We start from the raw sequence: 16,869 nt of genomic DNA on the forward strand, positions 1-16,869 counted from the left end.
TACCTTTATTTTAGTTTCCCCCCACATTTATATATTATAATGCTAATAATAATGTTAAATAAAAATAAGCATCTTGTTAACAGGTGATCTGAAGAGAATCACCACTGAGAATGAGAATTACAAAGAATACCAAAAGTTAAACATCACGTATATTATGTTATTGAGAATTTGGGAAAATATCCCTTTAGCAAAATATATTTTCTTCTTGATTTTAAGCATAGATGTGACCCAGACATGAGATTGATGCAATAAAGCCAAACAAACTGACCTCAACAGCTTTATGCGTAGAGAGTGATACCGAGGTAACACTGCTTTACAATCACAACACATGGGTTTTTGTTTCCTATAACAGAACTAATTATTTGTTGTCCATAGACAAGCAGCAGTAAGAAAACTATAAGACTATACTGGAGTTGCACAACTACTTCCCTTCTGATTGCACAGGTTTAACTGCAGCCTAAATGGTGCAACATGATCCACAAAACGTGCATTTTTTTCAAGAATCTTACACAGTATAACGCAACACTTATATAAACACATCAACGAGAATGCATGTATTGTTTTTTTTATTCTTTATTTGTCCAAGATATTCTCTGTTATTGAATTTTATCATAAAAAAAAAAAAAAAAACACTTTCTCTGACCAGCAATCTTTAAAAAGAACTGACATCTATTTACAAACATTACAAGAATAAGGCCTTCCACTGAAAATCTGAAAAAAGTTCACCTAAATAATGCCCGGCGTCAGACCAAATTATAAATTGTCAGTCGTCAGACCAAATTATAAGTTGTCATTCTGCATCCTGACTTTTGACCCAGGCTTTTGGTGATTGGCTCGTCTCCGGAGGGGCGGAGTCAGCCTGGCAGGCGTCAGAAAACCGTTCCCGTGCACGTTCCCAGTTCCTCTGGGTTTTGGTTCTGGCAAGTGTGGCGTCTTCTAGCGACACGGCAGCTCCAGAACCAAGACCAGACTGAGCCTTCCGCATATGCAGCTGAATCTACGACGCACACACACAGAGGGAAGGGAGTGTAAATCCTGCGCACTTGCGTACATGACATTGCGTAAACAAATGGGAAAAAATTATATTACCGGATCCTTCATTCCAGCTCCGTCCTTGCCGAGCCCCTCTCCTCGTTTCCAGCCCATCTTCTCCAGCATCTGTCTACCCTTATTCTCATCTCCGATTTCACTATATACATAAACACAGTGAGAAAGAGCACAAGTCTGTGAAAACATCTTTAACCTTCATTGCGCAAAAACTGTACTGTAGTGCAGATCGGTTTTACAGGGGTAAATGTTTGACTGAATAGGTTACGTACACATGAACAGAAGCAGGGGCATCGTCTCTCTGGAACACTCCTTCACTCCCGACTGTCTGCCGGCGGTTTTCGGCTCTATCTTTATACCTGCTGCTCTTCAGGGCCTTCAGCTCGTCATAATCACTGCTCTGAAACACACAAACGCAAGTGCTGAAACTACAAACATCTTTAAACACAACAACAACAAAATCAAGTAAATGTTCTGATTTATGCCTATGAAATAGACACTGCCCGGCCAAAAAAAAAAAAAAAAAAAAAAAAAAAAAAATTATATATATATATATATATATATATATATATATATATATATATATAATTTTTTTTTTTTTTTTGCTCTTTGGACTTAAATAGGCAAATGCCTAAGTCAATGATTTGATCATTATTGCAGTGATTATTATGTTTCTGGCATGTTCTATGTTTGGCAACAGTTCTTCTAACCCTATAATTGATGGAGTGTGTGGCTTGTCATTTCTTAAACAACCATGTACGAAGACACATCATGGCCATATTCCAGGGTGACAATGCCAAGATTCATTAGGCGGCTCAAACTGTGAAAGAATGGTTGGGAGGGAGCATGAAGAATCCTTTTCACATGAATTGGCACCTCTAAATTCCAGATCTTAAATTCATTGAAAGTATTTGGGATGTGCTGGAGAAGACTTTACAGAATGCTTGACTCTTGCATTGGTAATACAAGATCTTGACTAAAAATTGATGCACCTCTTGATGGAAATAAATGTTATTTGAGCATGATGAATCTTGACATTGTCATTCTGGAATATGGACATGATGTGTCTCCATACATGGTTGTTTAAGAAATGAAAAGTTACACACTCCATCAATTATAGGGTTAGAAGAACTGTTGCCAAACATGCTGGAAACATAATAATCACTGCAATACTAATCTAATCATAGACTCAATAATTTGCTTATTAAAATCCAAACAACAATATTAAGATTTTCCCCCCTCAATGACTATTGTTTTTATCTAAGCACATATAGTTTTTGAAATATAATTTAATATACGTTTATGTGTAGCTTCTGGTAAAAAAAAAAAAAAGTTTGAAAACAAGCAGCTGTCATATTACAGCAGAAATATCAGTAATATTTTAGACTATATTTAGGGGCCTTTGAATATTGTGTTGGATAGTGTTATTAATGTAAACTAAAACCATCAAAACATTTTCATTATTTGCAATAATTTTAGAATCATTGGTATGCCAATGTGGTTCTTGTTAATATTTTAAATTAGATTTATATATATATATATATATATATATATATATATATATATATATATATATATATATATATATATACACACACAAAAGAACCACATTAGCATGCCAATGATGCTATAAAAAACCTAGTTGGACAATGTTACCTTCAAGTTAAAAAGGTTAGCACAATCATTGCAGGACAAGTTATGTGCCAAAGTTTAATACTTGTGGTTAATGATTTAGAACAAACACTCAGACAAAGTATGCACAATAATAATAGTGATTCTAGCCATAGCACGATATCTTGGATGACAGAAGCATTGTTTTAGTGGTTTAATATTGCACCCGTTGCAGCTTGCAAGTTGCAACACCCAGGAATAGTGATTGTCTACTTGCTGACCAAAAGAGGGCAGCACTGACCGCATACAATCAGCAAGCCAATTTAACACACCTGACTTGTGCTTTAAAACTAGCCTGACAAGCCAGACCCACATCAAGGCCATGTCCACACTAATACATTTTCATTTGAAAACGTATATTTTTCTCTCCGTTTTGGCCTTCCGTCCACACTGAGACAGCATTTTAAGTCAATGAAAACATATCGTTTTGAAAACGCTCTCCAGAGCAGATAAATTTGAAAACGGCGTCTTCACGTAGTAATGTGGACTGTGAAAACGGAGGCTCTTTAATACGATGACGCATTTTTAGCCATGTGATGCAGTCATATGACCAATTCAGCCAAGATGGTGAATGACATTGTACAGCAGTTGTTTTGTATGCTTTCTGTTTTGACAGCCTTGTTAAATATTAATGTCAGTTTGTACATACTGTTAAAAAACTCAGACTAAAAAACTGTGCATTTTCTCGACATTGTCGCAAAATGAGTATATAAACGAGTCGCAGTAATGACGCAAGTCGAAGCGTCTTGGATTTGCTCATGCGCAGTACGGGGATGTAAGCGTTTACAGACGTTTCAGTGTAGATGAACACTTTTTGGAAAACGATTGAAAATGATAGTGTGGACGTGGAGCGTTTTTAGACAAAAACTCAGTTTTTAAATTTATCCGGATTAGTGTAGACGTAGCCCAAGATGTTTGGTCTGGAAACTCACCATTGACAGGGCTCAATCCAAGGGGCGGGATAAACGGCTGTCTTTCAAACTCCCTCTGCACGCGATAGGATAGAGCTACAACCCACCAGAGCAATGAAGGTGAAGCAGAGCTTGTTGATAGATTAAACATTCACCGTATCCAGTCGGCAAAACTGAACACATCTTCCCTTTTTTAAGAATGACTTCAGTGCCGTTCTTTGTTCTTTTCTCAGAGAAAAGCTGGGGTGCGTCTAGATTTCAAGCCTACTTTAAAACATATTTCAACACAAAAGGAAATTGTACAGAACATGAAAAACTTACTTTAAGACCATATTTAACCTTCATCATCTTCAGTTCCTTTTGTCGCTGAACCTCCTTGTCTTCTTTACTGAGAACAATTCCTGAAAGATATATTCATTCACATGTATTGCAAAAGAATGAAAGCTGCAACTGATTCAGACTAGAGATGCATAGACAGCAGACGATTTTGTCAATGTGTGAATGCATACCAGAGGTCTCATCTCTCTTATGGCGGCTCAGGTGTGCTATGATCTGTCCTGGTTCACAGCCGTCACATGTGTCTGTTCCTGTGTGGATGTGGAAGGACAGCACCGTATCTCCCATCTTCACTTCATCCCCGTGTGTCAGAGGGCAAGGGTCACAGCGAAGTTTGGGCTGAAGGGACATAGAAAGCACATTTAAAATTCTAATAAACATCCTTATATATTTAGATATGTTCAAAAGGATTCTGGGATACAACAGCTGTTTGTGTTACCTGTAGTATTCTGTTCCCGTTGAGGACGGTGCCATTCTGACTGCCCTGATCTATCAGCATATAACACTGCTGCTCCTGGTCAAAATAAACTTCTGCATGGGACTACAGACAGACAGACAGACAGACAGACAGACACACAGAGAGAGAGAGAGAGAGAGAGAGAGAGAGAGAGAGAGAGAGAGAGAGAGAGAGAGAGACAGAGAGAGAGAGAGAGAGAGACAGAGAGAGAGAGAGAGAGAGAGAGAGAGACAGAGAGAGAGAGAGAGAGAGAGAGAGAGAGAGAGAGAGCGAGAGAGCGAGAGAGCGAGAGAGAGAGAGAGAGAGAGAGTGAGAGAGAGAGCGAGAGAGAGAGCGAGAGAGCGAGAGAGCGAGAGAGAGAGAGAGCGAGAGAGAGAGAGAGTGAGAGAGAGAGCGAGAGAGAGAGCAAGAGAGAGCGCGAAAGAGAGAGAGCGCGAAAGAGAGAGAGCGCGAAAGAGAGAGAGCAAGAGAGAGCGCGAAAGAGAGAGAGAGAGACCAAATTATGAGCTAATATGCCATTATAAAAATTAATTTAAATTGACCCCATTTTCTTTTTAAAACATATTTATGGTCTTGTTACCCTATTTCATTCAGAAATGCACTACCGTTCAAAAGTTTGTGGTCAGTAATATTTAATGAAAAATAAATTAATAATTTTATTCTGCAAGGATGCATTAAATTGATCAAAAGTGATACATTTATTTAATTCTAAAATAAATGCTTAAATGTTGTTTTTTTTACTTTCTACTCAAAGCATCCTTAAATTTTTTATCTATTTTCAACTTTGAGCATAACAATAAATGTTTCTTTTGCAGTAAATCATCGTATTAGAATGATATTTGAAGGATCATGTGACACTTAAGACTTGAGTAATGATGCTGAATATTTAGCTTTGAATCACAGAAAGAAATGACATGTTTATATTAAAAATGTAAATTATGTAAAAAGTCATATTACAAAAGTAAAATGGGCTGCAATTTATGTTATAAAATACTTGGTTTAAAAAAATCATTAAAAACAATTATTAAATGACTTGGACAACAATGGGGGGGGGGGGGGGGGGGGATCCGCACACACAAAAAAACTATTACAATAACTAAAGGTAAATTTAACTTTAAAAAATGTTACTTGAAAAATTAATGTTAACGATCTAATAAAAACATTAAACCTATTTTAAAGAAACCAAAAAAATTCAAAATATTTATAAAAACTTTAATAGTATCTTAATGACATCATAATACCTACAACTAAAAAATAATCTTAAGAATCAGGTGTAATTACTTCTGGGATTTAGAGAGTATGTTTCAATGTACCGAACAAACCTTCTAATAATGCATTAGCCTTAACTGAAGCCCAACACCAAGAAATAAATTAGGCCACACATATCACGAATCTCAGTACTTTAGATTGTTATTCCCGTAACTAAGAAAAGTTGATACATCCCTCTCTCGTCTCAGTCCGTGCACTTAATCGCTCTGACGCGTGGTGACGACGATCTGACAGCATTTAGCTTAGCCCACAAAGCCCTGTACTTTCACTATGGTACCAAACAGAGATCAAGTTAGAAGCGCCCAAACACCTCCACGTTTTTCCCTTTAAATACAGTTACACGAATAGTTGAACGATCAAGTATGGTGACACCAAATAAAACGTGACGCTTTTCTAAGCGGGTTTAAAAGGATAAATATAATGTATGGCGGAATAGCACTTCTGAGAGTACTTCGACTCAGCGCAGTAAAAATTCACGGCTGGAAAATCCTCCCTCACAGCTCCCCTTCCCCCTCTCATTTATGTCAATAGGAGGAGAGGATTTTTCAGCCGTGACTTTTTACTGCGCCGAATCAAAGTACTCTCAAAAGTGCCATTCCGCCATACTATTCCTTCTTACCTCTGTGGAAACGTGGAGGTGTTTGGTTGCTTCTAACTTTGATCTCTGTTTGGTACCATAGTGAATGAACTGGGCTTAGTGGGCTAAGCTAAATGCTATCAGAATGTCGCTGCGCGTCAGAGAGATTAAGTGCACGCACTGAGACGAGAGGTATGCGTGTCAACTCAACTGGGTAATGGAATAACAGATTAATATGAAAAATTGGTGGAGTATCCCTTTGATGTCATAGTTAAAATGCTTGTGGTCTAGAATGATTGTCTAAAGTTTTGTACAGTTTGTTTAGTTTTACCTTACTGACTCCCATCTCAGGGATTCTGATGGCATGATTCATGTCCTTCTCTCTGTGAACAGATACACAAAAACATGTTAAAGAGCACAATGGATGAACAGAACCACATACACAGAGAACTATACCAACCGGCCGATAGTGGCGACTGTGTCAGCCGTGAGGATGAAGAGTGTTCCGGTCTGCAGAACAGGAGAGCGAACCACAGTTACCCGCACACATGGTGGCCAGGCTTCTGAAATATAAAAATCACACGCATTACGGATAGACAAAAATAAAACTCCACAGCAGTGCGTGCATTCACCTGATACACATTCCATTTAACACTGCCTCTACAAACAGCCAGCAGGGGGCGTAGTGTTCACTTCCCCCTGAATGCGCCTCCTCACCTTCCTCCTGTATCTGCATTTCCAGTTCTCTTTCAGGACTGTCACGTGCTGGTTGGACAGGAGATGCAGCTGAGGATGATGAAGCAGCTTCGTTCCCTCCATCCGACTCGGTGATCTCGCCTTCCTCCGGCTCGCTCTCACTGCTCATGTTATCTGACCGTGACTTCCTGTCTCTCCGAGTCTCAGAACGTGACCTCTTCCTCTCTTTCCTCTTCTTCTTCTTCATCTTCCCGCTGTGCATGTCATCCGAATGCGACCCGTTCTCTCTCCGCCTCCTGCTGAGCGAGTCATCAGAGGGCGATTCGCTCCGCCTCCGGGTTTTCTTTCTGTACGTAGCACGCTCTCTGCTTCTGTCTCGGCTATTGGTCCGTCTGGATCGTTCTGTGCCACTGTGCCGCTGCGGGCTTTGCGACCAAGACTTTCGTCCTTTAAGTGATGACGCATCATCCTTTTTACCTCTGTGGTGGTTTTCAGACTGTTTGCCAATCTCAGACCCCGCCTCTTTATGGTCCTGTCAGTGAGCAAACACTTAGCCAATCAGGACTTCACTAATATTTTGATGTGAAATTATGAAATTTGTTTTGGCTTTTAAAGTTAATTTGAGTCTCAGTTTTGAGTTAGTTAAAGAAAAAGTAATATATGATGTAAAACCACCATCCAATCTGGCTCAAGCCTTACATCGTAGTTTTCACCACTTTATTGTCAAAAAAAAAGAAAGAAACAGGCACATAATAGTTCAGCATGGGAAATCCAGATTTGAAGAAACAAGCACGTGTGCAAATTGCTAGGCCAAAGCTGACACCACATGATGACTTGGACCCAGTCAAAACTAGGGGTGGGAACAAAGGGTACTTCAAGATACCATATGATACAAATGATATGATACAACAATTCTGCAATACAGTGTATTAATTCTCGTATCAGACGGAGAAGGACGATATTTTGTCCTATCAATATTTTTTTACTCACCCCTAGTCAGAACAACCAAATGTTATGTAATTTAGAAAACAATAAAATACCAGGTTAAAAAGATAAAAACTAAATCACACTGACAGGCGGCAAAAGTAAAAGATCCCAAAATATAAAAATATAAATTCAAAAGTTTGAGGTTGGTAAGATTGTTTTTGTTTTGTTATTTTAAAGGGTTAGTTCACCAAAAAAGAAAATTATGCCATTAATGACTCCCCCTAATGTCGTTCCACACCCGTAAGACTGCAGTTCATCTTCAGAACACAGTTTAAGATATTTTATATTTAGTCGGAGAGCATATGGAAGTGTATGCACACTATACTGTCCATGTCCAGAAAGGGAATAAAAACATCATCAAAGTAGTCCATATGAGACATCAGTTAGTTCATTAGAATCTCTTGAAGCATCGAAAATACATTTTGGTACAAAAATCACAAAACCTACGACTTTATTCAGCATTGTCTTCTCTTCCGCATTTGTTTTCAATCCTCAAATAAAGATTCAAATCGGATATTCACGGACATCATGAATCAATACGCTGATTCATAAACGTTTGAATCTTTATTTGAGGATTAAAAACAAACCTGGTAGAGAAGACAATGCTTACGGGTGTGGAACGACATTAGGGTGAGTCATTAATGACATCAATTTCATTTATGGGTGAACTAACCCTTTAAAGTCTCTTATGCTCAACAAGGCTGCATTCAATAAAAATGTAATACAATTAAAAAAAATTACTTTTCTATTAGAAAATATTATATTATAACAAATGTTTTTTTTTTTCTTTTCTTCTGTGATTCAAAATGAATTGTCAGCATCATTATTCCAGTCTTCAGTGTCACATGATCATTCAGAAATCATTCTAATATGAGGATTTGCTGCTCAAGAAACATTCCTGATTATTGTCAGTTTTTTTTGTGGAAACCATTTTTTTTAAAGATTCTTCGATAAAAAAAGAAAGAAATAAACAACATTTATTCCAAATATGTTTTTTCTGTAACAGCTGGTTAATTGAATTGAATGCATCCTGCTGGAATAAAATAATTAATATCTTTAAAATATTGTACTGACCCCGAACTTTTGAATGGTAACGTGAATAAAATAAAATGATGCACTGAATGATTCTAGTTTGTTACATCCATTTAAGGAGAAAAATACTAAAACTCTATATAAAACTTTAAAGCTATAAACAAGTGCGTACCTCTCACTCCAACCAGTCTCAAATGTTCTATCTTCAACTGAGCCAATGAGCAAGTCAAATCCTGAACCTACAGCGAAAGGAAGAGCACACGGTCAGCTCCATCAGGCATCAAATTTTCAGAATTGCTCGACGGACCCCCTTCTGAAACCGGACTGTTCTACGGACCCTCACAATCAACTGCTATTCGATGAGACCAAGAACCAGAGGCCAAAAAGATTGAAACACTACTGAAAACTGAGACTCAAAATGGTGATTCAGAAACTCAAACAGAATTTGAACTCAAATCTAGTTGAAGGGGGATTGAGTGTCAACCACTAAATCTCTGATTACAAAACTATGTAAAGACAATGTGTGTCTGTGTGCATCTCACCCCTCCGTCAGGACAGGAAGCTCTATCTGTGTTCTTCACCGACTTCCTGTTTTTCCAATCTTTGGTCTTCCTCTGTGGCGTCTGCTCCACTTCGGGGTGTGCTGTAGGCATCTCTATCCTAGAGTGGAATTGGTATTTCCCGCTTTCTGGGTCATAGTAATAGTACATGCCTGTGTTAGCATCATAGTACAGCTGACTGGACTGGGGGAAGAGGAAAAAACACATTAACACACAGGCAATTAAGATTGCATGTCGATTACACAAATAACAGCAGTAAACATCCCCAGAGAAGAGCAGCTTACAGAGTCGTAGTAAAATCCAGTGCTATGGTCGTAGTACATGCCGGAACTTTCATCAAACACAAAGTTGGTCTGGTTCAACGCTTCCTCTGCTGTTGCTCTCAGCATGTCTGCTATTGAGCTGCCTTCACCAGAGGCCTCCTGAGAACACATACAGTGTTTACACAGTCAAGAAACTGGCTAATAATTATTCACATTACAGGGTGTAAATTTCTTATGTTTGTTTGAAATTTTGTGTCATATTTTATATGGTTTTGGCTATATACGTGATTGTTTTGATTATACTTTTAATCATTTGGCTGTATGTTGGGTTATTGTGGCCATTATATAAACTTCTGGCAATATGTTAGACTAACTTAACTATAATTATTTGGGCCTTATTTTAGATGTCTAGTTATAAGTTAAGATTAATTTACTCCTAATTTATGATGATTTGGCTATATACATACTATATTGTCAAAAGTTTTGGGATGCCTGTCTTTATATGCACATGAACTTTAATGACATCCCATTCTTAATACGTAGAGTTTAAAATGGAGTTGGCCCACCCTTTGCAGCTATAACAGCTTTAACTCTTCGGGTTTAGAAGCGTGTTTATGGGAATGTTTGACCATTCTACTAAAAGCACATTTGTAAGGTCAGGCACTGATGTTGGGGGAGAAGGCCTGGCTCGCAGTCTCCGCTCTTATTCATCCCAAAGATGTTCTAACGGGTTGAGGCCAGGACTCTGTGGAGGCCAGTCAAGTTCCTGCACACCAAGCTCGCTCATCCATGACTTTATGGACCTTGCTTTGTAAACTGGTGCGCAGTCATGTTGGAAGGAGGGGGCCATTCCCAAACTGTTCCCACAAAGTAGCATGACATTTTCCAAAATGTCTTAGTATGCTGAAGCATTAAGAGTTCCTTTCAAGGGAACTAAGGGGCGAAGCCCAACTCCTGAAAAAAAACCCCACACTATAATCCCTCCTCCATCAAACTTTACATTTGGCACAATTCAAAAGTACTGTTCTCCTGGCAACTGCCAAACCCAGACTCTCTGCAAGACAGAGAAGTGTGAATTGTCACTCCAGAGAGCACGTCTCCACTGCTCTAGAGTCCAGTGCCGGCATGCTTTACACCACTGCACCCAACACTTTGCATAGCACTTGTTGATGTAAGGCTTGGATGCAGCTGCTCTGCCATTGAAACCTATTCCATGAAGCTCTCTACACACGGTTCTTGAGATAATCTGAAGGCCACAAAGAGGTCTGTAGCTATTATTGACTGCAGAAAGTTGGCAACTTCTGCACACTTTGTGCCTCTGCATGCGCTGACAACACTCTGTGATTTTACATGGCTGTTGCTGTTGTACCCAATTGCTTCCACTTTGTTATAATGCCAGTTGACTGTGGAAAATTTAGAAGTGAGGAAGAAGCAGTCTGTATTGCCTAGGTGCTTGATTTTATACACCTGGGGTCATGGAAGTGATTGGAACACCTGAATTTAATTATTTGACGGGGTGTCCCAATACTTTTGGCAATATAGTGTTTATGTATGTGTGTGTGTGTGTGTGTATACATATGACTGCATTTCCAATTAAATTGGCAATATTCTGCAATATGTTGGATTATTTTGGCCTGAGTTATATTTTGCATAGTGCTGGATTATTTTGGCCATATTTTAGGCTGTTTTGGCTATACATTGGATTGTTTTGTATTAATTTGAATCATTTGACTATATTTTGATGCTTTCTGGAATGTTATATTATTTAAGCAATAATATAAATAGCTATGGTAAAATTTCATATTATACTGGTCATATTTTAGACATTTGGTGATATGCTGGATTAATCTGGTTCAATTTATTAATTTGAGTTATATTTTTGAGTTATGTTATATATTTATTGATTTGAAATTTGGACTAAAAATATTGATTCATATAGATTTATTTGACAATCTTTTAATGAACGGAAGTGCAACATTATACCCACATCTTCGGATGCAAGCGTGTTGCATTAATCTGGCTTTAATTTATTGAGTTATTTTTTGGAGTTTGACTGACTGCAATAGTCAACATAGAAAAGACATTCACATTTTACCACAATATTAACTTTAAACACTTTTTAGAAACTAAACCATTTCTGACTGATTTACAACAACAGGGTTATTGTAGAAATAATAATTCACCTGAATATGTAACACATGCAAACCATGTCAATACCCACATTAATAAATGCCTAGATCTGTTATAAGAATGAAATAATCCTAAAATCAGCCGTAAATAAGTAACCCTTCTCATACCTCTGTTTGTGGAAATTCACTTGATTCATTTGGTTGCTCAGGATTGGCTGATACCGTCTCAGCTGTTATGGGATGCTCCTCAGTGTATTCAGAACACTCTTGAGTTTCCATGACAACATTCTCCTGCGTTTCTGCTGTTGTCTCCGTTCCAGACTGGTAGTATCCACCATAGTAATAATTATAATAATCTGTTTTAGGAAGAAAATAACAAACCTCACTTACACGCTGTAGATGACAGGAATATTTCAGGGTTAGTTCACCCAAAAATAATAATTCTGTCATCATTTACTAACTCTCATGCTGTTCCAAATCCATAATTTCAGTTTGGAACGCAAATGAATATTTTTTTATGAAATCGGAGAGATTTCTGTTCCTCTTTTGAAAGTCTATTCACCCGAAACCCTGATGCTTCCAGCGAACAATCAGAACTGATCAGCGAACAATGTTTACAGCAGTCAGTTCTGGTAAACAGAAACATTACAACCAATGAGGTTTGTTCTCACAGCTGATCAATGTCTGTTCATCATATAAAGTGAGTCTCTCTTCAGAAAACTTGGACTAAACTGCGCGATTCATAAGGATTAAGGCCCCATCCACACAGGGACACATTTAGCTGTATACGTATATTTTTTAAAATTGTATCAGTGTTTCGTCCAGACGGATCCGGCGTTCTGGGAGCCTGAAACTGGTATTTTTTTAAACTGGGTCCCAGTGTGGATAAACGCAAGGATGTCAGTTTCAGATTTTCGTGTGTACAGCCAATCCCTATATTTTATGAATAGGTGTTGTCATCACACCACATCCAGCACGGTAAAGACTAAAAGGGATACAGCTACACGGGCACTGGACATGCGCATATCAATATTTCGTCATTTAAATCACTGTATTTGCATTATTGTAAGGGTACATTTAGGGTTGGGGTGGGTGTAGGCATGAATAAAACACGATCTGGTTAGTAGCAAATTTAATTATTGTGAGATTTTGCCTCACTTCCGACCGTTGCTGTACCCCTTCTAGCCAAAACTCTTCTCCATTTTTTAGTGTATTTCTGTGGCAGAATTACAGCACCACACACTGGTCTGGCATGTATACTTCTTTACGGAGTCGGTTTCAGTGGTTTTGTGTGTAAGCGGATATTTCTTGAGACGAGGGGAAAAAACATTGGATAGGAAAAGCTCTGGCTTAGTGTGGATGTGGCCTTATTATATTATCTCTTTGTAAATGTTTTGAAGGCTCAGTGTTAGGACAATGATAATAAAATGGCAATGATCGCTTTGTCAGGTCCAGTGTGGACAGGTTCTAACTGTTGTGTGACATGACAACAGTTGCGTCCGGTGTAGAACGAGTAAAAAGACTTTCAAATGGAAGGACATATCTTTAGTGTAAAAATATCTAGTTTTTTACAAAAAAAAAACTCACACTAGGTACTCAAACTAGGTGATCTAAACCGTGCCCGAGCACGTTTGACCCCCAAAGTCTAGCATCTTAAATGTTGCGAGCATGCTCCGGCCTGGAGAATTAAGTGCAAATGTGATTGCAAGCGAGTGGGGACAATCGTGCTTGGTTAAAGGTAACCATACCTAGAGTGAGTACACCCCTAATTTGTGTTCCGAAAATGAACTAAAGTTTTATGGGTTAAGAAAGACATGAGGGTGAGTAAATGATAACTTTTTGTGTAAACTATCCCTTTAAAAATGTAATAAGAGACTTACCTGTCTCTGTCCATGTATACTCCTCCGTCTGAGTCTCAGCCTCCACTTTCTCCCTCTCTCTTTTCTTTCGCTCATGGATTTCTTCACTTAGTTTATCAACCTAAAGCACAAAGATCAAAAGCTACATATATGATCACAATAATATCAACAATCGGTGCGTTTACATGCACACCAGTAAGCTGATAACTCCAAAAAATCAGCTTATTGAAATAATCAGTTTTCCCCATTTACATGCAAACCAGTAAACTGACAACGCAAGTAAACTGCGTTTACATGACTTGATTAATAAACCGGGTAATTTCCTTGTAGTAACGTCAAAAATAATAATGTCCGTATATCTGAGTTTTTCCAAATATTACGTCAGTTGTGATGTTAAATAAAGCGTGCACCGTGTCAGCGGGAGATTTTCGGCTCATATCCCTCAGTTACAGATGCAGTGTTTTGACTGAACCTCTTCTACTTCTGCTGCATGAGATGAGAGAACACATCTTTACAATTTTCTGGGTCTTAAAAGAGTCTGCGTTTGTGATATATGTCCTTATTTCATGCAAAACGCTAGCTCGCTCTGTCTGGATGCATTTAAATCTGCTCTTCCTTTTGTGTCACCTATCAAAAGTTCGGGTTTGTGTCACCTATCACACACGCACACTTCAATAATCCGACAGAAAGCAGGTTAATGCGTTTACATGCAGTGCGAAATCAAGGTAAGAGCCAAAAAACTACCTGTCCCGACCGGGTTATGCTTAACCCGTTTATGACCTTACTCCGATAAAAGAAAATGGGTTGCCGCGTTTACATGACCATGTTCTTAGTCAGCTTATTAGGCATTATCGGCTTGAGAATGTGCATGTAAACGCACCCAATGGCTACATTTCCATACCCTAATAAATTGAAAAAACTCCCACCGGAAACACGTCAATTTCTCAAAAACTCCCATATATATTGCAAAAATGAGGTGGTTTTTCAGGCAATTCAAAAAATATATATTTTGCAAAACTGCAATGGAAACAGCTTTTTCACATCAACTGGTCACCTGGCATACATAAAAGTCACATGATCATTCTTTAAAAATGGCGCAATATGTTTGGACATAAGATTAGAGAGTTCTTTATTCCTTATTTATTGCCCTGTTGCACTGCACACCTAAAAAAAAAACTGTTCATCTGGAAATTCTGATTCTACAGTTCCTCTGTGAAATCACGTACTATAACCTAGAAACACCTCATACGTGGCCGCTCCTAAGTATAAGAGGCTTTCCTTGCCATTATTGATTGGATAAAACGCGCGGATTAAAAATAATGGCTATTGTGGTGGCTGCGATATACGTTAACCAACCAACATCCGTCACCATGATTTCTGGAATTAGGCGCATAACATCTATTAATGGAAACGGAATTTTGCAATTGTTTTTTACCAATATAAGAAAATATTGCAAACGTTTTGCGCAAATATGTTATGGAAACCTGCCTAATGTTCTTGCGTTGGCAAGTTTTGGGAGTACACTAAACACATAAAAATGGCCTAAAAAGGTAACAGTCTTGTTTTTACAGACCATCAACTTTTTCTGCTCTCAATAAGAACCTGGCTCACCTGCTGTCTGAGATCTTCATTGTAGCTTTCTGTGGTCTTCTGAAGCCGTTCGCTTTGGCTGAGCTGTTTCTGTAACTTCTGAAGTTCATCCTTACATGCCTTCAGCTCCTGTCGCAGCACTTCTGCTTGTGATCTCAGAGACACAAGCTCTGCTTGCAAACCCCGATCATTGTGTTCAGGGTATGGCTTTCCTTCTGCAGCCATTGCTGAGGATTTTCAACCTAAAATGTAGATAAAAAATAAATAAAAAGTATAGTGACAAAAAAAGTGTATTCCTTAGATTCAAACCATAACATGATACACAGTAATAGTTATTTATTATTTAAATTACTTTAGTAAAATTTTTCTATTACAAGTCATCTCATTGTGTCTGTTTAATCTCGAGACAAATACATTCTTAAAAATAGGTCTTTAAAGGGAAACTATAGAGCTGCATTTATATGATTTATGAAGTTAGGAGTTCTTGCAAACATATGAAAAGGTTTGAAACTCAAATAGACCGACCAATCAGTGAAGGACACCATGGATATGCATGAACTGAAAACAATTAAACGACAATAACCTGAGCACAAAAATCAACCAAAAGACTCCACTCATTTTATATACAGTATACAATATATATTAAGATTGTGCTGATACATAGAAAATTGATGTTTTGAATTTGTATTAGGGCACATTTGATTTTTATTGCACAGTATCCTCACCGATCTAAACCACCCGTTTTCTCTGCGCGTTCCCAGATTTCCTGCGCGCACGTCAATCTGTAAATCAAAGATAAACATCATATGACCAGCGTGTATTGGACACATATTCGTGTAGAAGTTTGTGTTATCGTAAAGTGCGTTACAGGGAACAAACGCGATGAACTTTAGTCCCACTTCAACGGACGCTGCCATACTTTCAATTTGTGATGTCATGGCTTACTCTTGCGTCACTTCCGTTTTTTCAATGACGCCACAGCGCCCCTAGTGTAACACCCAACACCACTGTCACAGAAGCTTGAAAAGACAAAATTGACAAAAAGAGAGAAAACTATAGCCTACACATAATTTTTTTATTTATTTATTTTTGTAGAGGAATTGAATTCTCTTTAATTCTAGTCTTTAATTTATATTTTTTTCGAGATACCCGAGGATATTAAAAGATTTTTCAGGTAGGCTATACACTATTTGGACGTTTGGCTAATAGGCCTAGTCTAACGTTAGGCTACATATTTTCCTTTTTTATTATGCAAATTAAATTTACTTGGGATGACTTGGGATGATTTACAAACAAAATGCATAATAAATCAGAAAGTTTGTTCATGAAGACTGTTTGGTTCATGTATGCTTAGGAAGTTGCAGGAATCAATTCAAATAATTTATAAAGATCTGTTTCAGCCTTTGATCAGTTACAAAGGTTGTCAAAGAAGAAAATTAGCCTAAAACATACATAACTGCTGAGGTCTGATACAAAAAAATAAAC

At 38.0% G+C, this 16,869-nt stretch overlaps 1 protein-coding gene across 2 annotated transcripts; it reads right to left on the bottom strand.

Moving 5' to 3' along the window:
- Positions 1-579: 579 nt before the first annotated feature.
- aggf1 (angiogenic factor with G patch and FHA domains 1) lies at positions 580-16,349 on the bottom strand. 2 transcript variants are annotated; one of them, XM_067422832.1, is made up of 16 exons: positions 16,253-16,349; positions 16,110-16,166; positions 15,406-15,626; positions 13,816-13,915; positions 12,104-12,291; positions 9,828-9,965; positions 9,526-9,726; positions 9,156-9,222; positions 6,729-6,831; positions 6,600-6,651; positions 4,405-4,506; positions 4,139-4,304; positions 3,951-4,030; positions 1,320-1,447; positions 1,090-1,189; positions 580-997 (listed from the first exon to the last, which is right to left on the bottom strand). In XM_067422832.1, exons 3-16 carry the CDS (start codon positions 15,607-15,609, stop codon positions 791-793), a joined length of 1,836 nt encoding a protein of 611 aa, XP_067278933.1. In that variant the 5' UTR covers positions 15,610-15,626; positions 16,110-16,166; positions 16,253-16,349; the 3' UTR covers positions 580-790. The 2 variants fall into 2 exon arrangements, with proteins under 2 accessions (XP_067278933.1, XP_067278932.1); XM_067422831.1 differs by lacking the exon at positions 9,156-9,222 and adding an exon at positions 6,986-7,496 and having other exon boundaries at positions 581-997.
- Between the last annotated feature and the right edge of the window lie 520 nt (positions 16,350-16,869).

This window comes from Pseudorasbora parva, chromosome 18 (genome assembly GCF_024679245.1).
Source record: "Pseudorasbora parva isolate DD20220531a chromosome 18, ASM2467924v1, whole genome shotgun sequence".
NCBI classification, from domain to species: Eukaryota; Metazoa; Chordata; class Actinopteri; order Cypriniformes; family Gobionidae; genus Pseudorasbora; species Pseudorasbora parva.